General features: G+C 34.9%; 2 protein-coding genes across 4 annotated transcripts; one reads left to right on the top strand and one right to left on the bottom strand.

The window, feature by feature from the left end:
* Positions 1-1,948: 1,948 nt before the first annotated feature.
* On the bottom strand, positions 1,949-8,516 carry LOC104902413 (uncharacterized). 3 transcript variants are annotated; one of them, XM_048634930.1, is made up of 13 exons: positions 8,361-8,516; positions 7,631-7,726; positions 7,311-7,376; positions 7,032-7,157; positions 6,485-6,779; positions 6,240-6,358; positions 5,910-6,042; positions 5,583-5,659; positions 4,285-4,482; positions 3,445-3,634; positions 3,119-3,297; positions 2,469-2,569; positions 1,949-2,386 (listed from the first exon to the last, which is right to left on the bottom strand). In XM_048634930.1, exons 1-13 carry the CDS (start codon positions 8,385-8,387, stop codon positions 2,236-2,238), a joined length of 1,758 nt encoding a protein of 585 aa, XP_048490887.1. In that variant the 5' UTR covers positions 8,388-8,516; the 3' UTR covers positions 1,949-2,235. The 3 variants fall into 3 exon arrangements, with proteins under 3 accessions (XP_048490887.1, XP_010688490.1, XP_048490888.1); XM_010690188.3 differs by lacking the exon at positions 7,311-7,376; XM_048634931.2 differs by lacking the exons at positions 7,311-7,376; positions 7,631-7,726 and having other exon boundaries at positions 8,361-8,507.
* Positions 8,517-12,500: 3,984 nt separating this feature from the next.
* On the top strand, positions 12,501-20,408 carry LOC104902412 (NADPH--cytochrome P450 reductase). Its single transcript, XM_010690187.4, has 18 exons — positions 12,501-13,142; positions 13,331-13,390; positions 13,556-13,632; positions 13,722-13,779; positions 14,120-14,203; positions 14,295-14,331; positions 15,483-15,552; positions 15,637-15,828; positions 15,917-16,009; positions 16,327-16,549; positions 16,636-16,719; positions 16,809-16,960; positions 17,616-17,712; positions 18,024-18,173; positions 18,262-18,339; positions 18,428-18,550; positions 18,668-18,781; positions 19,957-20,408. Exons 1-18 carry the CDS (start codon positions 12,798-12,800, stop codon positions 20,035-20,037), a joined length of 2,118 nt encoding a protein of 705 aa, XP_010688489.1. The 5' UTR covers positions 12,501-12,797; the 3' UTR covers positions 20,038-20,408.
* Positions 20,409-22,132: the final 1,724 nt, after the last annotated feature.

The following is a 22,132-nucleotide window of genomic DNA, read 5'->3' as shown; positions in this document are numbered from 1 at the left end:
TTATAGCCTTCAATTTTGACCGTTTTAAGGCTCCTATGGGCTCGGTCATATTTTTCGCCGAAAACCTTCCTATGGGGTGCGGCATGACTTATAATGCATCCCGAGTGATTCGCACCATCTGAATTGCCCCATAATGCCATCAAACCACTCATTTATGATGTTGTGGTGTAGCCACGGAATAGCCGTGAAACGGTCTTAAAAATTGTTGTTCTTATGCCCGTTCAAAGCCGTGGGAGTCTTTGATATACAATCCCATGTCCCCTGGAGGCATCCTATAACAATCGGTGCACGGGTATCGTGGACGTCTAAAAGCGTGACTTATAGCTTTCAATTCTGACCGTTTTAGGACTCCTCCGAGCCCGATCATATTTTTCGCCGAAACCTTCCTATGTGGTGCGGGACGATTTATAATGCATCTCGGGTGCTATGCACCATCTGAATTGCCCGAGAATGCCATCAAACCACGCAGTTATGATTTTGTGGTGCAGCCACGGAATGGACTCGAAATGGTCGTAAACGTTGTTCTTATGCATGTTCAAATCTGTGGGAGTCCATAATATACCATCTCATGTCCCATCGAGGCATCCCACGACATTCGATGCACGGGTCCCGTGGACATCTAAAAGCGTGACTTATAGCCTTCAATTTTGACCGTTTTAGGGCTCTTCCGCTCCCGGTCATATTTTTTGTCGAAAACCTTCCTATGGGGTGCAGCCCGACCTATAATGCATCACGGGTAATTCGCACCATCTGAATTATCCCTGAATGCCAGCAAACCACCCATTTATGATTTTGTGGTGCAGGCACGGAATGGCCTCGAAACGATCGTAAAAGTTGTTCTTATGTCAGTTCAAAGTTGTGGGAGTCCTTAATATACCATTTCATGTCCCTTCGAGCCATCCCACGACATGCGGTGCACGAGTCCCGTGGACGTCTAAAAGCATGACTTATAGCCTTCAATTTTGACCGTTTTAGGGTTCATACGGGCACTGTCATATTTTTCACCCAAAACCTTCATATGGGATGCGGCACGACTTATAATGCATCCCGAGTGCTTCGCACCATCTTAATTGCCCAGAATACCACCAAACAACCCATTTATTATTTTGTCGTGCGGCCATAGAATTATCCCGAAACGGTCGTAAAAGCTTTTCTTATGCACGTTCAAAGCTATGGGAGTCCTAATATACCATCCCATGCCCCCTCAAGACATCCCACGATATTCAGTGCACAAATCCCGTAAACGTCTAAAGCGTGACTTATAACCTTGAATTTTGACCATTTTAGGGCTTCTCCGAGCTCGGTCATATTTTTCACCCAAAACCTGTCTATGGGTGCGACACGACTTATAATGCATCTCAAGTAATTCGCGTCATCTGAATTGCCCCATAATGCCAGCAAACGACCCATTTATTAATGATTTTTCCACATGTAAACTATTTTTCTTGAAAAACATCTTCGGTTGAAAGTGCTTTACACCCTATTAAAAGGACCCTTAAAAACAAAACATTTCCATCAAGTGGGTTAGAAGGATCACAAGAAAAATAGAATTGCTTATCTATAACTTATTTATATAGCAAATAATATTGAACATACATCTAATTTGTACCTAAAACAAAATTCTCACTTAAAGACATTACAATTATTCCTATGAATTCTCTCGTTTTCTAGGCAATTTGTAGCATCACCACTTAAGCATTATCAAACATTTTACTTCCTTCGTTCTAAGAAACGCTTCTATTTTATGTAAGACTTTTTGACAGCAGCATTTCATTTATTTCAAAACATAGGAAGTATATATTCAATCATTTAACTAGCAGACTCCTTGCACCATTTGAACTCTTTGGGTACTCTAAAAAATGTAAAGGGTCCTTGTTTACTCCTCCTTCATTTGGCTTTTTCTTTAATACACTCGAGTTTAGAAATTTAGACTAGTATACTCCATAGATATCTTCAAGGGAAGTGCTTGATATTCAGAACTAATCTGCTATCAGTAACATCAATCTCCTCTACCTCAAATGAGTAAGTTCCAGAACAAAATTGCTGCATCGGCTAATCTACGCCACATGTTAATATGACTTTTCAACTACAAGTTACACCTTGCTATTTATGCTAGTATTACAAACAAAAGAGACATACAGAGAAAGTATAAAGCTCCAACAAAGCATTCATACACATGAGTCATGATTAACGAAAATCAGCAGGAAAGGGCGCTCGTTCTTTATGAAGTTACAGCTACCCAACAGCATTCTCAGCCATGCAAGCACTCAATTCATGTTCCACCATATCTTGGCCACGAACACAGGCAGTCGTTACAGAAGACACGATATATCTTTGCAGATCCTTGTACTTGATTGCTAATTGTACATCCCACTTCTCATTTTTCCTTACAAATGGCAAGATATCAGATTTAGGTTCACGTGTTAATGTTTAAATATGTGCATTAAAGAGTCTCACTGAAAACTTACCGGTCATCCATATCCGCGTCACCAAGGTTTTCCATCATGTTATCAAAAATCGCTCTAAGGTCCTTCAGAACTTCCATCTCATTTTCCAAGTTTTCTTGCAGCTGATATATAATAAACAAGCCAAAAGTCAGTGTCCAATTGTGATCCTAACAGCATTTGAACAGCACAAAATACAAACCAATAATGATTTCAACTAGTTCAATTTACTGATCTGCACAATTCGCAATATAACATACTACAATTACTTGCTATTATTCACTTCTAGACAAATCTTCAGGAGATGTACGCAGTAACGCAGTGAGGGTATGGACCACTATTTCATTAGTAGATGGCAAAAAGGAAGGGCAAAATAGGTAGAAATAAAAGGTTAAGTGGCAAAAAGAAGGATAAATAGATGGTAGATATGATATGGGGACCACATGTCAAAAAAATGTAACAAGTAGTAATTTGAACTTACGGTACATATAACCAGTATTTGACACATTCATTTATGTATACTACTCCACTATGTAGCAAGTTAAAAGGCGGAGGGAGTATATCGCATGAGTTGCACCCAAATCCAAACAATAGGCTTCTACCATAAAATCTGTCTGAAGTTTCCATATCAGGTGTGCTATTGATAATCAAAACCATACAGGAGCGAGATGTACCAGTGTCATTGTCTGCAAGCCGGGACTCCGAGCACTCCGTAAATGCTCCAATAGTGGTGACGGCAATCCATAGTAGAAGATGCCTTGGTTGGGTGAAAGCCATGCACCCCGAACCATGTGTGTAACGTCAGATGCAAAACGAACATCCTCAGAAGAGCAGTCTGGGGCTGCTTCAATATCTACAACACAACCACAATCAATCAATGATTTCCATAAAAAAGTGAGATCACCCCGAAAAGGGAAAGAACAATATGTTTAAAAAAAAATCGAGAAACAACTCTGACGACCCCCATTGTAGCAAATGGAAGAAAGTAAATGAAACCCACCTAAAGGGATGACATCAAAAGGGTTTGTTTGTTCTGGTATGAAACCATAGAAGGTGAGCAGATGAGAACTAGACAGATTTCCATAGCTCAGGTAGCATTGCTGACCCCTCTTGCAAGGTCTTGACAAAGGGAATTTGAGAGTGTTTGTCGTAGCATCCACTCTGCCATAATGCAAAATATGTGGGCAAATCTGTAGAATGTAGAAATGTAGAGAGACAACACCATATCAAAAATAGTATTCAACAAATATTTAAAAGGAGATAGCGGGTGAGCTTGTTTCTCACCGTCATGATGGAAGAGATAAAGAGGCATTAGATTAACAATTTTTTTGGCTATAAAGGGGAGTAATACACTAATTATATTTTTTATCCATTTAGAAGAAAGAGAAATTATTGCATTTATATTTTGACATTCTAAATCTGTAAGATAAATGGTAGAATATTGAATGTGTTGACATGAATATTGCAATCAGGTTGTACACTCTAGCAGCTTAGGTAAGTGGGAAGTTGACCGTAAATAAAAAGAATCAATATGGGTGAGCTTGCGCAAAACAATAATGCATATTTTAGCAAGAATGTATGAATAATTGACTTTTTCTACAATATGAGAGGCCTGCATCGCACAGGTGGTTCCGAGCCTACCAGCCAGCTCCTCTGGATCGATGGCAGGCAGGTGCTCCCAGAACAGACCCATGCACTACTTGCATTGGCAATCGTCCGCATGTAAGATTAAGCGTTAAGACTCGAGTTTCAGCAGTAAAATTTGGCAAGCGAATATTCTGTGATCCTCTTAAATTACAACAAAACAGAAAAGCCAGTGAAAGAAGACAAGAGAACATACCGAATGGTTCAGAAAACCTGCAACAGGGATCAAACATGTCCTAAGCTTTCCATCAGGAAACATTATTTTCATCGAATTTGAGTACCATAACTCACATGCCCATCGATACTGCTCCCATGTGTAGAACTCAGGTGCGAATATATCAGGAGAACTGATGGAGAGTGCAGGAAACAACTCATCATATTCAGACCGTAAGTGCTGCAACATGCATATATCAGCTATATAAGTAACCAGTAAAAGTATGTAATTTTAATAAAAACCCCTTCAGTGTCAAAGACAATATCCTCATAAATTAATTTATCTCATTTTAATAGATGACATTACCAAATTAACTTTCCCCGTTCCAACTATCCTAGTACACAATTGGTTCCGTCATACATTCATACTCATTATGTACTCGTAATATTTGTGATAAGTTTCCTACGACAATTATCTTTGGAACAAAGGGATTATATTAATTAAGGTAGGTTTATTGTCTGAAAAAGACAGGTTAAGAATATCCTTTGCTTTTATTGATGTAGGTCATTTTTCAATAGAATTCTAGGACCATTCAACTGTACGACCAGTTACTTTTGTATCCCAAGTATGATGAAGCATAAATGCTGCTATCAGCTTTCTAGGGTGTTAGCGGGTTGGTTCGGCGTCACTTGGGACATTACCCAAACCAAACCGCAAATAACGCTTTGGCATTTTTCCGTACGAAACCGCAGCGTACTTTGGCCCAAACAGCATTAAACCGCACCGTGTAAAACGGTTTGGTGTACTGTGGTTTGTAGTTTAACCATTATTATCCTTGCGACAAGTGTTTATAATATGTGATAAATTATCTTTTTTATATGGTAAGATCGTCACAAACTTTATTGATAAATTGTCAAATTGTGTTTAACTTCCCTCCCTGCCACGTCCATTGCTTTCAGAAATATGCACACCAAACCAAATTTTTACAATTTGCCACAAGGGTTTAATAATCTGCAGCACATTAAACAGTTTATGGTACGATTTGGTTTGATTTCTTAGAAATCCAAACAAAACCCAAACCGCAAAGTGTAGTTTGGTCAAAATCCCAAAGTAACCCATATTTTTAAAATTGCAAACCAAACCAAACCGCGATAGATTGATTTCGTTTGCGGTTTGGAGCGGCCCAGACCATACTCTAAACAGCCCTAGCTATATATCATAACTGCGATACGAGCTTGGATTTTACTCCATATACATCCCATTACGAAGAATTTCTTTAACCACAACCATCAAATATATGATTGCTAATATATGATAAACAGAATAAACATTTATATTACCTCCTTAGCTTGGGATAATTCTTCAAGGGCCAAGCTCCCATCCAAAGCCACTATTGCGTCCAGACCAAAACTCAATCCTATTTCAAACAAATTACAGAATTTTAGCAAGAACCTGTTCAACATTGTCAGAAGCTTGTTTATTGAGGGTCTGGTGATAAATTAAGATAAAATAGCCAGAGCACAGAAAGCCAGCTGTTAAAAGGTGATTTCCCTAAATAATAATCACAATACAGGTATATAGAGTTGCTAGATGATCAATACGAGTTATATATGGACCGAACTATTGAAAGCTGCAATATTAAAAAGACATTAGTCAGCAGGACAAACCCGTGTTAAATTCTTCAGGCAGCGTATCAAAGTAGGATTTGTACTTTGAATCCACAGTGTGCCTCTCCCTCATGCTCCACAACAACAACATAGTTTCAGCGGAAATGCCATCTATCTTCTCCAGAGCATCAACCTAAATTAATAAATAGTACAGAGAAATTCAATACTTCCCCTCGTCTACACAACAATAATCCATTATGTATCCTGCTATATGGAAGAAAGATGTGTCCAGTTCTACACCTAACAAAACTCATAAGATGCTGATGCACTGAGGTCAGATTAATAAATTTAATTTGTGCATATAATAACCTTTCACCAGATGAAGCATACCATGTCTGAGTCATATACAAGATCTTCTGAAATAATAACAGAAATCGGAATCTCCAGTGCAATGTCTCCAACCCCAAGACCTTCTGCTGCCAGAGCTCCTCTCCCAGCTCCTTCAACATCTAGATTTTGCACAAATTGTAAACATCAATACTAGAAAGCATCTTAAGCAGATTTTTGCAAGGACAACCATAGTGGTGATTCAAACAAGTTAAAAGAAACAGATTTTATTACGATTTCTGACATACAAGCTATCTGCAGCTTAGATTTTAGACCACAGCTTTCAGCCCACTCCATAAGATGCTTCTCACTGTCACATGCTTTCTTTACAATCCTTGTTTCAAATTTATCTATTTCACCAACACCGTAAAGTCTTCTGATAATTGCATCTCGTAATACTTTCAGTGAAGCATTATTTCCGTTACTTTTTTCACTGTAGAGATCAACAAGAGAGAGAGTAAAATTGAGAGCCTCTAACTCATTCCGAAAACTGTACAATTCTTCTTCGGAAACCACATTCATTGGACCAAAATAAAGCTCAATCTGCAACAGGAAGAGGCAACTTATCATAATTGTTGGTACGATAGTTCCGGATTTCAAGTGCTCTGATAAGTTAATCATCTTGTATAGTAGCAAATATACTATAGATTAAAGGGACAACCGGACAATTATGTTGGTACATAATGCAGACTAGATATAACATGCAGGCAACCATTTTCCAAGCTAATCTAAACTACAAATCAGCCTACTGCATAAAATAGATGTAAAATGTACCATATCTTCAAAACCACTTACATCGTTCAAGTTAATTATTCGAGCTCTCTGGAGTAAGGCATCCACAACATTTGCAGATTCAGAAACTAAAGTGTTATGGAAGTATACACGGTCATTTGGACCAAAGCCCTTGTCTGTAAGCAATTTCTGTAATAAAAGAGAGAAAAAAAAATCTTAGCAGAAAACTACGCTAATGCAAACATTAGTGGAATACATAAAGCCAAGTGCTTTGAATTCATTGCTTCTGCAAAATCACAAATCTCACTCATTTGAAGACCCTAAAATACTATAAGAGCTAACCATAATTACTTGAATGGATGGATACATAAACAGCCATATCACTGGCTTGAAAAGTTCAGCATTCATCTGAACACACCATTCCATGTCATGTCAAAAATCCATTCGTCAAATATTGGATTTAAAATCATCGACAATTAATTGAACGGTTATGGATGAAACTATTCGAGCACGTCAAAAGACATCACAGTTCATAACTTCATACATGTCAGTCTTACCAAAAAATTGAACAGCTGGATGATTAAATTAACTACAGCAAGTCAGCAAGTAATCCACTAATCCATAAACCCTAATGAAAAAAATAAAGCTATAACAGTACTCACTATCTTCTTTTCATACAAAGGATCATCTTTAGACAATTCCAGAACCAAGAAACAATCATCATCCGTTCCACCACCTACATTACTCGATGTAGAAGGCTGCAAGTAAGCAAAAAACATACAAGAATAAAGATTCATATTACGCAAATCCCAGAAATATTTCAAACTTCCAACATCCAAAAACCCAAAAAAGATACATATAGAAAAAAAAAAAAAAAAAGGAACAAGAACCCACATTCAACACGCAAATCCCAGAAATATTTCAAACTTCAAAACCCTAAAACCTAAAAAAATTGTAGAAAAAAAGGAGCAAGAACCCACATTCAACTGTAACTCATACAACGCACCACCTGTTTGATGAAAGTACATGCATTCTTAAAGCAACAACTACAATGAGAACTCTACTGAAATGAGAAAAAGGGTATATAATGTTAATAATTAACTTACCATATTCTTCATTAACTTCCCAAATGATGAACACTTTAGCAATTAAAAGTATTATAAAGCAGAGTACATGAAATTTTCTTCAATCTTTATAAACTCTCTCACATGAAAATCATATGGGTCATTAATTTATATGCCTATTGCAAGTTAATTAGTAAAAGGGACTGAAAATCATATGGAAATCATCAAACAATTGTTAAGAATAAGGAAATATTCAAGATTTGGGGAAAAAAGAAAAATGCACTAAACTGGAAAAAAAAAAAGTGCAAGAAATAAATATGAAGTTTACCTGGTTATCTTTGGTAGAAACCTCCATTGTTATTTGATTTGTTACGACTTACGATTCTTGACTACTGAGGTCTGAGCTACAAGTTCAGTGTCAACCTTCTTTTGTTCGTAACTTTTTTGTGGGTCTTTAGAACAACTCCAATTATAAATAACCCATAACAACTTTTTTTTTTTTTTTTGAGGGGAATTAACCCATAACACCTTTTTAAACAATTTCTTTTTTTCAACTAAAAAGACATGTTTTTAAAAGGAAAAATTATTAAAAAAAGAAAAAGCTAAATGCAATCCTAAAGACTGCATATAAAAAGCTAAAAAAAAAAAAAAAAAGCATTAACTGATCATTTATTACATAGATTAATGTAAACTTTTGTTATAAATTTACAACTAATTTCCAGTTTAAGCAATATATTTATATCTTATATGCAACCCTAAGGGCTGCATATAGCATTACCCTTAAAAAAAACTATGCGAAGACAACCCAAGAAAAATTTGCCAAAAGGTTTTCGAAAGGAGGTTAAAAAAAAGTTTTGATAGAGAATATTTAAATAATTCTCATACATTCCTATATACATAAAATTTGTGGGAAATATTGTAATGATATCTATTTTGATTTTATATAAGGTATTGACCATGTATAATACAAATATATATATATATATAAACAAGTAATATTGCTTTTATAATTTATAAATATTATATACTATACAATTAAGAGGCTAACTTGATCAAGGATAATACCTGATTATTATGTGAAGCAAAAAGAGTTGTAAGCTATTACAAAATGTTGATTGACATAGAAGAATATACAAAATATCCTATATTAGTTATCATATACACTTTATTTTCCTTCGCATTAAATGTAATCAATATCCCAATATTCAAAACGGTGTTTTGATAATAAGGTCAGATTTCAATGGTTGATAATAGATGGGGTCTAGGTAGGAGTATACATGATAGAAATGATCTCATACTGGGTGTACCATTTGTGTAATACATCCAATACTATATATTGTTAGTTTATTTGCTCATTTGGAACTTTTACCATTCTACAATTGTTGAGCATTTATAATTTTTCAAATGAGCAACACAATAACTTTGGGTATACCATGCTCACGGTATATTTGGGTATATGATTAAAGTTGTAAGTATAAATATACAACTTTTATCATACACTCGGGTGTATTGTGAATACGATACACATTTTTTACTTACTACTTATTTGCAACCTTCCAATGATCAAATTTCGCATAATAAGAAGAACATAAAAAGAACAAGTGAGAAAAAAAAAAACCTAGGTATATCATGCATGTCAGCACATGACACACCCGAATGTACGATAAATACTCTCGTATCAATATACATGACATGGTGGAAGTCATCCATTCAAGTATGTTTATCCCTAAACCCAATTTTAGTTTAGACTCTAGAATAGATACATAACAACTTCTTTTAGTTTGGTGCTAGAATACATAATAACTTGTGAGAGAATGTGAAATTACACCATGACACCAACAAAAGATGGAAAAATAAAATAAAATTCAAAATAAAAACCAGCAAATTACTAAAAGACCATCTCAGTCTTTTGGCATGAGCCATGAACGCACGCATGGCCAACTTCCAAGGCGGCAAAACGCGGTCCATTTCGCACGAGCTCCACGTGGTCGGAGAGCATCAATTTTTTTTTTTTTTTTTTTTTATCTGATTAGTGAAAAAAAATATATATGGTACTTGTGAAGTTGTGATCACCGAAAATTCCAAAAAAAATTGGGATGTGAAACAAAGATTCATGTGAGGCCTTGCAAATAATGAAACAAAGTTCCATTTTTTTTTTAAAAAAATTCATTAATGAAACAAAGTACTAACAAACAAACAAAGCCTTGCACATCAAAGGATTTAATAAGAAAGTGGGAAATGCCAACCTTTGTACCGGCAGTTGTATCAAACTATCAACTTACACACAACAACATTTATTGAAAGAGACAGTTTAATTTTAATATAAAAGTAGAATTAGGGTTTGTTCTTCCCGATTTATTTTCAGTTTTCTATATATTATTCAGTTCAGTTGCTAAATAATAATCATTACTATTAATTAGTTATAATTTATTCCAGATCAATTCGGTTCCGTTCAATTCAATTCAGTTGTTTTATGTCGAAAAGAACATCCCCACTAGTCACTAAATGGATTAAACTAGTCATCAAAAAAAATTAACCTAGTCACTATTGGGTTAATTCTCTTTTTAATATTGGACTTACCATTGCCTAAATTTATTTTAAAAATAGGCGGTCTCTTATAAGACAAATTCCATATACAATTACTCTAATTCTACACCAAACTTAGCTTAAAAAAATCAGTTTTGGTCTTTTGGATATAGGCCGAATACAATATTTTTTAAAAAGGAAAGAAAATTACATATTAGTAGTCCTTCCTCACAAAAGGAACACCTAATTCTAATGTACCATATATAGTCTACAACACTAAATCATAGATGATTATGCATCATCTTCAACAAATTACACCTACAGAACAAAAGTTATTGATGTATAGAGAACAAAAATCAAGTAAACATGATTGATCCAAGTTCCAAAAAGTACCACCTTTCAGTATTTTACCAACTAAATTTCATATATCAATTGCGATAAAACCAAAATCGGTACTTGTATTCTGTCCCTTTACACTATGTGCGGTAGACTAAGCTTTTCATTACTAGAAGTTCTTAATCTAACATTAAAAAAAAAAAATTCACAAGGTTATAAATTTCTTATTAAGTGCATGATAATGTAGTAAAACTAGGTTATTTATAAACTTTAATAAGAAGGTTGTTATAAATTATATTACTATATCTTTGTACAATAGATTTCAATAAGTACAATCATTCAAATTAGTTTAGTAAAATTCAGATGAATAGACAATTCCCTTACTTTCTTATGCTAATTTAATTGAACCATATATTTCTTACCATCTCCTCAACTAACCTATAGTCTCCCTCATTATGTACACAATGAAAAATAAGGCCAAGGCATAACAACAACCTTTTCTGTCACTACCCAAAATGATGACATGAAAATGAACTAAGCACTATAATTTTTTCTTTCTTGAAAATTTATTTTATTCAAACTTTAAATAATCAACCCACGTGGACCAAATATGTCCACTAGGACCCTCCTTAACCATGGTTAATAAAATCGTGTTAGGTAGGTTGACTGGTCATGTCTTTCTCTTAAGACTTATGAAGTGCATTTCTTTGTGAGGGGGTTGGTGGGCGTTGGCCTATTTCTTTCTTTCTCTCTCCTCTTTTTTTTTTTTTTTTTTTTAATGTTCTATTTCCTCCCTCTTTCTCTTCACCTTCTTCACATCACCAAATCTACCCCACAAATTTCCTCTAAAAAATAATCTACCCCACAAATTAATCTCTAATAATTCATCCCTTTTGTTTTAAATGCAACAAATGAGTATTATGTGTGAAATATAAAATATTTATTTATTGCATTTAAAACGAAATGGAGAATGTATTATTTTTTATTACTTCCTCTATTTTAAAATATATGGAACATTTCTTAAAAACTTTTATAAATAAGAGAGAAGCATTTCAGTTAAAAATTAGAGAAAGTACTTTATTTGTCACTAAATAGTTGACGCGCTTTATTAGTAATCTTATCAATACATAAGTTTGATACTAATGCTTTTTTTTATGTGAGAGCTTTTTGAAAGAAATATTTCATTTATTTGAAGACGGATGAAGTACATGAAATAATAAGTTGTCATTTTGAAAGTTTATATCGAAATAAAATAAAGAAAATCCTATATTTTCCTTATGTTGATAAAAAAATATTTGAAAATATTCTCTACATCCTTTATTATTTTAACCTACTTTGACTTATAATACTATTCATCTATATTACTTTGATGATCATTTGTGGTTTATATATAAGAAACAATATAATCATGTCATATATTGTTTGTTTAATTTCAATATTTAGTTTATGAATATTAAATTTTCAATAATTTGAGATATTATTACTTAAACTTTTACATTATTAAATATCAAAAGTCAAAACGGATAAACTAATAAATGACGAAGAAGTAATATAAAAGTCAAATTTCCTCCATATTTATTTGGGTAGAAGTAGTAATTAATCAACCAAAAAAAAGAAAAAAAGGCAGGAAATTTCTTACATTATTAATACTTCTCCAACCTCCCTCTTCTCTTCTCTCTTCTTCAGGAGTCTCTCCTACCCTCACCTCACATCCAACCACACAACTATAGAGAGAGAAAGTGAGAGACTCCATTATTTCCTTTTATAATTTCTTCATTTTTCTTTCTGGGTACCAATAATTTCTCCTAATTTTCCCTAAAATTCCATCGAAATTTGAAGAAATTTTGATCTGGGTATTTTTTTTTTCATCAAATTTGATCTGGGATTCAGCTCAAATTCAATAATGGATTCCAATTCAATCAAAGTATCACCTTTAGATCTAATGAGTGCTCTACTAAAAGGAAACTTCGAGCAACTAAACGCGTCGTTTGAAGACTCTTCTGCTGCTGCACTCATCGTTGAGAATCGTGAAGTTCTTATGTTTGTTACAACTTCCATTGCTGTACTTATTGGTTGTGCTTTCTTGTTCATTTGGAAGAAATCCAACGGTGGAAAATCATCTAAAGTTGTTTCTGAACTTCCTAAACCGTTGATTCTTAAAGATGATGATGTTGAAGTTGATGATGGAAAAAAGAAAGTTACTGTCTTTTTTGGTACTCAAACTGGTACTGCTGAAGGATTTGCAAAGGTTTTATTTTTTTCCCTCTTTTTTTATTTTTGAAAATAAATATTCCCTGAATTAGTAAATTAAGAATTTATTAATTTTTGTATCTAAATATTAGATTTTCATGTTCTGTTTTTTTTTTGTAAGTGAAATTTGTTTGGAAATGTGTGATTTTGATTGTTTGATTGATTAATAATTTTGGTGGTTGGTAGGCGTTAGTAGAGGAGGCTAAAGCAAGATATGAGAAAGCGACTTTTAAAATTGTTGATTTGGTAAGTTTGACCCTCTTTTTTTCTGCTTTTGTTATGTTTAAAGTTTATTTTTGCTTAATTTGTGGTAGAAGAAAGTTTATAACTTGAATTTCCCTTTTTGTAAAAAATTTAAGAAATTTGAGTTTTGTTGGATTTTGTTCTTATTATTCTATGAATCTTGATTAGGATGATTATGCTGGAGATGATGATGAATATGAGAGAAAATTGAAGAAGGAAAATTTGGCTTTCTTCTTCTTAGCTACGTATGTATCTTATTGCTCTTTTTTCTTTCTGTTTTTGCCTAATTTGATTTAATGTTTGAAGTAAAAAATGAATGTAATGCTTGATTTAGGTATGGAGATGGGGAGCCAACAGACAATGCAGCAAGATTTTATAAATGGTTCCTTGAGGTATATACTTTAAGAATGCAAAGTTATATATTATATTATTATGCATAATACTATAGTAGGTCATGTTATGAACATAACTCTGAGTTTATGAATTTGATTTTAGCATCATCTTCTTTCTTTAGTGACTTTGATTATTGACTTGAATTAATAATCTTTTGAGTTGATTGCATGATGAATGAATCAAATTTAAGTTGAGAATCTTAGGCCAATAGCTGATGGAAATCTCACATGATTTCATATTAGTTGTGTTGATGTCATGTAAGGATTTTTTTTTATTTTAAAAATTAGTCAATGGAAGGAAGAGTCAATATAATACTTGTTTTATGTTGTGGTGTTGTAGGGGAAGGACAGGGGTGAGTGGCTTCAAAACCTTGAGTATGGAGTCTTTGGGCTTGGAAATAGACAGTATGAACATTTCAACAAGGTACTCTTTTCCTTCATCTAATATTTTCGCTTTCCTCGGAAAAATGTTATAATTTGGTAAATGATATCATTGTTATCTGAATGATTAACAGGTTGGCAAGGAGATCGACGAGCTCCTCGCTGAGCAAGGTAGCATTTACTTCTGTTAGCTGTTGCTAATCTGGTGATTGCATCATTAAGATTGTTGAGCTGTCAGTGAGAGGTTTCCATGTGATTGCTAATGATTGAGAGTTTTGCATATGTTAGGCTTAAAAAACATACTATGAAAAGAAGTTTCTTGTTGGATGGAAACCTGTTAGAATGTCCATTGGAATTCTTGCAGTGGTTTCAATTCTTTGCCGTTAAGCAATTGATGTCTCCACACCTCCCTTTTTCTGAAATTGAGTGTCCCATTTTGGTTTTTTTCCGACTTCAGGAACACCTCAATCACTTAAATTGTTTCTTGAACGTACTTTTAAGAGGAATTTTGGAAAGTAGTTTTGATTGGAAATTTAAAACCAGACTGAGTGAGGATTTGGGTGGCTAATGACTTAATATTGTGATAACAGTAATGGTAAAAAAAAGTTGAGTGTTACCAAAATTTGCATAATCATGTGGGAAAAACTGTCTACCCAGTGGGTAATTTAGATACTAGAAAGACACATCAATGACGCTAAGTGGAATTCAACTTTGAAATTATTGCCTTTTATTGTCTACTTCTAGTGGATGAATCATCTTTTGGGTAAATGTATCAATCTCGTACTTGTGGTGCTTCCTGCTTGGTGAAGAGTGAAGACTTTGTAATATGATGGTGGAAAAGTCTTGGAATTTGTCACTGAACCTTTTTGTTTTAATGTACAGGTGTAGATTCTTCTTGTTTAATGTAGAACAATCTTAGTACTAGCCTACTTGATTTAATCCACATTGCCAGTCAGTATTCTTCTTTTTTGTTGCTTGTATTTTTGGATGAAAAATTATCATAGGTCCATAAATTGGGTGAGCTGTTTTGAGATCTTTTTTTTTTTCAAGCGAACTGCTTGGTGTGTCATGTTGTATGTATTTTATTTGTGTGTCCTTTGTTTTGGAATGAGGATGGCAACTTGTGAATATCATAAATAATGCTAAAACAAGTATGAGAACCATATAGTATGATTAATTTTGGATGATGATTAACTAGCTGTATAAAGTGTAGGGAGCCAAGAACAGTCCTGTGCTGGTGCAACCTGTTTCGAGTTTGCTGATCTTGTGACATTTTGAGAGGTCGTTGGCTTGCTAAAACTTATCTTTCATGCCAATTGCAGGTGCAAAACGCCTTGTTCCAGTTGGTCTTGGTGATGATGACCAGTGCATCGAAGATGATTTTACAGCTTGGTACTGTTCAAAATATCCCTTCTGTTTGTTATAAATGAAGTTGTAATTTGCTGTAAAATATACTTAGAATACGGTCAATTTCAGGAAGGACTTAGTCTGGCCAGAATTAGACCGGCTGCTTCGGGACGAGGATGATGTAGCTGTGTCTACTCCTTATACTGCTACCATACCAGAATACCGGGTTGTGTTTCACGAGGCTGCTGAAGTAGCTCAGCAAGACAAGAGCTGGGCTAATGCTAATGGTCATGCAGTGTTTGATGCCCAACATCCATGCAGGTTAGTATAGAGATTGTTTGCATGGCTGAAGGCTATAGTTTCTTTTTATTATTCTCTTCCATCTAAGTTGCTTGTTATCTGTGTGAAGATCAAATGTTGCTGTGAGAAGGGAGCTACATACTCCTGCTTCAGATCGTTCTTGCACCCATTTGGAATTTGACGTTTCTGGCACAGGGCTTAAGTAAGTTTTACATCTTATATGACTGTATGAGTGGTTCATACATGATTGAGATTTTTCCTATCTTCTTTTGTATGTATTGTGCTTATTTTTTGTTTGGGAAGTCTTGGTGCACTGAGGGTGTGTTCTCTTCATCTTATAAAAAATAAGACTACGGCTGCTCAGGTCTACTCAGAGCTGATGTGGTCCAATCAGGTCTGAACATAAGTTGAAATCAGGCTGATTGGGTCTAATAAGTTCTGCTCAAATAAGTTCAGGTGAAGAGATTACACCCTAATTATCCTTGTTTGAGTTATAATGTGTGTTTATGTCCTATCCAGATATGAGACAGGGGATCATGTTGGTGTCTACTGTGAAAATCTTGTTGAGACTGTGGAAGAAGCTGAAAGATTATTAGGCCTGAAAGATACTTACTTTTCTATCCATACTGATAACGAAGACGGCACTCCTGTTGCTGGAACCTCACTACCACCACCTTTCCCCCCTTGTACTTTAAGATCGGCTCTCACTCGATATGCTGATCTTTTAAGCTCCCCCAAAAAGGTTTGTTATTTTCTATCAATTTCCATTATCTTATTCCTTATGGTTGCGTCACCTTTGTTCTAATTATCTGATTTGCATGGTTTCAGTCTGCTTTGCTCGCTTTAGCAGCTCATGCTTCTGATCCAAATGAAGCCAAACGGTTGAAATATCTCGCATCTCCTGCCGGAAAGGTGATGAAGCTTTTCATTTTATTTGAATAGTCTTATGCCCATAGCTTTTCCAAGGCTGTTGTTAAATAGTAGGAATCTCAATATTGCAGGATGAATATTCTCAGTGGGTAGTTGCAAGTCAGAGGAGTCTTCTTGAGGTCATGGCCGAGTTCCCCTCAGCTAAACCACCACTTGGAGTTTTCTTTGCTGCAGTGGCACCACGTTTACAGCCTCGATACTACTCCATCTCATCCTCCCCAAGGTAGTATAGTCTCGCTTGTTTTTTTGGTGAACATGATTCTTTTCTACATTAACCAGCTCATTGAGGAGGCATAGAGTAATTGGTTTCCATGTTTATATTTATTCCCTTTTCTTCTGAATTGGCTAATGATATTGATTGCAATATCTCAAGTGCTGAATAATGAAAGTAGGTTTTTTTAGTAACTTCAACCTTCTACTTCTTTGGTTCCAAAGATCATTTTAAGTTGGAGAAGAATTACTTATGATTCATGAGTATGCCAGATGCCACAAATTATAGCATCCATTTGATTCTCACCTGTGAACTTTCTTCTTCATTAGCATTACTGCGATATTCCAAAGTGAATGAGTTGGGAATAACTTCAGTGCCAACTGAAGATGATTCACTTACTGCTAATATTTTTTAAAAATTAATTAAATTAAGGTACTTGAAAATTAGGTTATCTTAATTGATCTAAGGAAATAAAAGAATAAAATGTACTACAGATGTTAGCAACTCATATTGTACATTGGACATGTATGCTGCGGATTTTGTGCAGATACATTGTTCCTAATTCTCTTCTGAAGCATAATCACAAATTACCTTCCTGTTTTTAAGCTATTGGCTGATGATATGGTAATAATCATTTCACATTTGGGTGTTTTGTATGTGTGTGCAGAGTGGCCCCATCAAGAATTCATGTTACATGTGCATTGGTTCTTGATAAAATGCCCACTGGAAGGATTCATAAAGGAGTTTGTTCAACTTGGATGAAGGTATATTAATATATTATTGTAGATTTGTCGTACATTTCTTGATACACAAAGGGAGGGGGATGGGTTGCATTTTCACTGCCAAGTCCAGAAAGTTTAGGTTTTGCTGGTTGGTGATAATGAAGTTCATAACTCAATGAGGAGATGATAAAATTCCCCCATATTCTTGCATAGATATCTACTAGATGAACCAATATTAATTATTTGGTATATACTTGTATATATTTTTATGGACAAATGCCACATGAGACATCTGCATCAAATCAGCCTTTTACTTCAAAAGAACCTAATTTGACTGTATTTGGTCTTTACAGAATTCCGTAGCTCAAGGGGAGAGTCATGATTGTAGTTGGGCACCTATTTTTGTGAGGCAGTCCAACTTCAAACTCCCAGCAGATTCATCTGTTCCAATTATAATGATCGGTCCAGGAACTGGATTAGCACCTTTCAGGGGATTCTTGCAGGTTCAGTATACAACCCAGTTGTTTGTCCTCTCCAAGCATTCTTCCTCTTATATTATAATAATCATATTTCTCTCTGTCTCAATATCAGGAAAGATCCGCTCTGAAAGAAGACGGAGTAGATCTTGGGCAAGCGATATTGTTTTTTGGCTGTAGAAACCGTAAAGTGGTGAGATATATATGCTTGTTCTTTTCACCCTTTTGTTCTTTTACATCTTTTTTCAATGTTATTGATGGAAGAAACCATTCTTGTAAAGGATTTTATTTACGAAGACGAGCTCCAGAACTTCGTTGAAACCGGTGTGCTTTCAGAGCTGGTAGTTGCTTTCTCACGAGAGGGGCCCACGAAAGAATATGTACAACACAAAATGATGGAAAGAGTATGTCTAATGCCTACAGCTTCGTCTTCGTAAATTTTGGGTTGCAAATGCAACATGATGTGATAACAGGTTTTAAACTTACTCTTTTTTTGTTTCTATCTTTTCCCGCTAATGTAGGCTTCAGATGTGTGGAATGTAATTAATCAAGGAGGGTATGTCTATGTTTGTGGTGACGCCAAAGGCATGGCACGAGATGTTCACCGAGTCCTTCACACAATTTTACAGGAGCAGGTATGTCCACATGCATAAATACTTGAGGCCTGGATCTTTTTGGACATGTATATACATGATACATTAATAGCATAGGTTGCTTTCTCTAGGCCCTACTAATGCTGTCCTTACGTATCTTATGGTTTTGAATGCCACACCCAATGCCTTCTATTGGCCCTTGTGTTTTTTGGGTTTATCTTGTCCTTATAGATTATTTGTCAAAGAAGACTTTATTAGCCGGTCCCCCCTTCCGTCCCCTACAAAGAAGTGCATATCTAGAAGATCTTACGTTTTTTGTGCAGACCACCTGTTACAATAATTTTCCTTGGTACCACTTTTGGCTCCTTGAATTGACCATGTTACACGTGTTAGGGCTTTAGGAGGAAGCAAATTTTCAGGGAATTTACTTCCTCCATTCCATAATGATCTTCCCTATGTCGGTTTTTACGGTTTCCCATTGCATGTTTTTAACCATTAATATCTTAGTACGTATAAGTAATATAAGTTATATAATAGACATTGACACGAATAATACAAGATCCGACATAACAGTGTTTTTTTCTTAGACATCAAACTTTGACTGGATGAATTGTAATGCAGAAGAACATTAGAAAACTGGTTGAGTATGAGGTAAAACAGTGTCATTCAAATTGCCAAAGTTGGAAATGGAAAGAAGTTATATTATAGAAGGGATTTCTTTTCTTGTTTTGATGAAACACTCGAAGGATTTTCACTCATGAACATAAGTTGCTTTTGAATTGAACTTGTGCTCTTAGAAAGTGAATTGACGTGGTTATAAATTATGATGCTCAAAGAGTTTCTAGGACTAACATAACCATCTTTAAGTGGTATTGTGTGGTGGCAATGATTAAATGTGTACCTGTATCCACAGTAATGCAACTTTGTTTATAAATATGTTTTTCTATAAAAAGAAAAATACATGAAGGTGAAATTTTATATAGTTCGATGGAGTTTTGCATCATATGATTTCCTTAGCAAATATACAGATAAACTCATTACCAAATTTGTTATTTACTATTATCAACCAATCGAGCTGTTAGAGTAAATTTATACAGTACGTTAAAATGTTGCATGAGTTCCCCCTGACAAAATGACACTTAAACTCGTTTTTCTCTGTCGTTTATTAGTACTGTCAACCAAAATGTTTACTTACGAATTAAGTTGTTGGTTTATAGGGCGGTATGGGTAGTTCCCAAGCGGAAGGGATGGTGAAGAATTTGCAGACAACTGGTAGATACTTGCGTGATGTTTGGTAAGGACTCAATTTAACAATTCAAAAGAAGCAGCAGCAGAAAGACAAGAATACTAAGAAGAAAAATGAAAGAAACATACTTTTGTTGGAATTGCATCCTTGAAATTGAAAAGGATGTGTTATAGTAGCCTAATTATTTATGTACTAATTCTTTTTCTGTAAGATGAACAATTTTTTGCTTTCTTTTCATCTGGGTAACTGTTGGTGGGGATTCCTTGTATTTTGTACCATAATAAGTTGATATTACAAGTATATCTTTAGTCAGGAATGCAAGTAAATGTAATGTAGCAGTATTTTTGTGACAGAGATATTAGCGTTTTGTATCGCGATCGACACATTTATTATACATACTATGAAATTTATTTAATTAGTTAACTTGGACAAATACAATTTGTACAATCTTATAAAGTAGCTTACGAAATTGTTGTCTTCCATCACAAAACCACAATCTTTGTTCAAGTTTGGCAAGAAAAAACTGGTACCTTAAGCTGCACGTCAAATTAAATGGGTATATAGGGCTTGGACTGGGCCAAATGCTCTTAAGTAAGGCCAGCTTAGTTCATGTTTTTTTTTTGTTGTAGATAACATGTTTCTTTGATGGATTATTACAAGGAAAAGACTCATTTTTACACGCTTTTTCCAACTTGCTTTGGTAATATGGAGTTACAAGACTCAAGAAGAACTTGCGTGTAAGTAGGGAGTATTATTACTAGGGAAAAGTATAAACCTAGCTTCACAATCTCGAGATCTCGTATAAGGATGACAACAGGCCATGCTCGAGCCCGGTTGAACGAGCTTCGTGCTTGGTCAGACCAGACTCGGCCTGATTTAGCCAAACTGAGCATGATGTGCGCGCTTGGTGCTAATGTGTTTCATCTTTATTCACTTCCTTTCATTTCCCCTACCAAAAACTAGTAACCAGTGTTACTCCGACACCTTCATTTACCTCAAAAATGGGGTATCCTGTCGTGTCGTGTCTGACACGACACTTTACTTGGATACTTCATTTTAAGCTAAAAACTTGACTTTTTCTACAAAATAGCCGAGTCGGACACTTGGACACCCACATCCGAGTAGACACTCAATCCGTGTCTGAGTACCATAGCTAGTAACCACCCTTATGACTCTACTCTTATTTTGAAGTCTTAAGGAAAAGAAGCACTAGTTGTGCATTTGTTTGGTAGAATATTCCATCATGTTGATTGAAATATAGACGTATAGTTGATATAGAAGAGTATTTGCCACTATGATCATGCTTTTTCATTTGGTCGGACTAAAATGAAGAGCAATTGACAGTTGCCACTATGACCATATTATGCTTTTGCTCTTTGATCGGACTATATTGAAGAGTATTACCACTAAGAGTTCGTTATGACAAATTCAAAGGGTGATTGATGAAAACTTGCCTTTTGGTATTGGAATGATACTCCATTTGACTTTTACATTTTAGCTACATCTTGTCTTTCAATTAATATTGTTTGAAAGTTATTACTTGCATCTCCTTTTTTTTTAAGGTTATACTCCATCAAAATATTTCATGAGCTTTACATTAATGTTTATTGTTGAAATATTTTTTTTTTGTGATTGTAAGAAATGATTGAAGGCCTATATCGAAGATTATGAAACGGGGTAGTATCTTTTTTTTGTAATTTTAGTTTGTGAATGTTTCTGCTAAGAAATTGAGGGTGATCACAAGTGTTGATGTATGCTGAGAGACTTGATGTAGGCCCCAAGAAGGTATGTCTGAGCTTCATTGTCCGTACGCTGGAAACCTGCAATGATTGAGGTAGAGAGAGAAAGGGATCAATGTAGAGAGAGATGCTCTGGTTTTTGTAGCTTAGAATCGCGTACCTTTGTCTGATGAGACAACCCCTATTTATAGAGGAGAGGAGCCCCAATAAATGAGGGTATTTTAGTAAGCTCCAGCTGGTGGAGGATTTGCTTCCCTATATATAGGGGAATTTTAGTAACCTTGCCCTAGGTGGGCTGGTCCAAGAAATGGGCCCAAACAGTGAATAATGTATTTAAATTTTTTTAATAGATATATATATAAGTTCTATATTAGACATTTTGCGAAAGAAAACTCATAACTATCTTTT

The sequence above is a fragment of the Beta vulgaris genome, chromosome 8, assembly GCF_026745355.1.
Source record: "Beta vulgaris subsp. vulgaris cultivar EL10 chromosome 8, EL10.2, whole genome shotgun sequence".
NCBI lineage: Eukaryota > Viridiplantae > Streptophyta > Magnoliopsida > Caryophyllales > Amaranthaceae > Beta > Beta vulgaris.
The sequence above is the reverse complement of the archived record's forward strand: the minus strand, read 5'-3'. Positions and strand labels throughout refer to the sequence as shown.

Excerpts from the sequence above, each read along its gene's own strand:
- LOC104902412 (XM_010690187.4), top strand. The coding sequence starts at position 12,798 with ATGGATTCCAATTCAATCAAAGTATCACCTTTAGATCTAATGAGTGCT. Across the intron at positions 13,633-13,721 it reads GCTTTCTTCTTCTTAGCTAC|GTATGGAGATGGGGAGCCAA; the intron begins GTATGTATCTTA and ends TGCTTGATTTAG. Across the intron at positions 13,780-14,119 it reads TTTATAAATGGTTCCTTGAG|GGGAAGGACAGGGGTGAGTG; the intron begins GTATATACTTTA and ends GTGGTGTTGTAG.
- LOC104902413 (XM_048634930.1), bottom strand. The coding sequence starts at position 8,387 with ATGGAGGTTTCTACCAAAGATAACCAG. Across the intron at positions 7,158-7,310 it reads CATCCATTCAAGTAATTATG|AAATTGCTTACAGACAAGGG; the intron begins GTTAGCTCTTAT and ends CTTTTATTACAG. Across the intron at positions 6,043-6,239 it reads TTGTATATGACTCAGACATG|GTTGATGCTCTGGAGAAGAT; the intron begins GTATGCTTCATC and ends TTATTAATTTAG.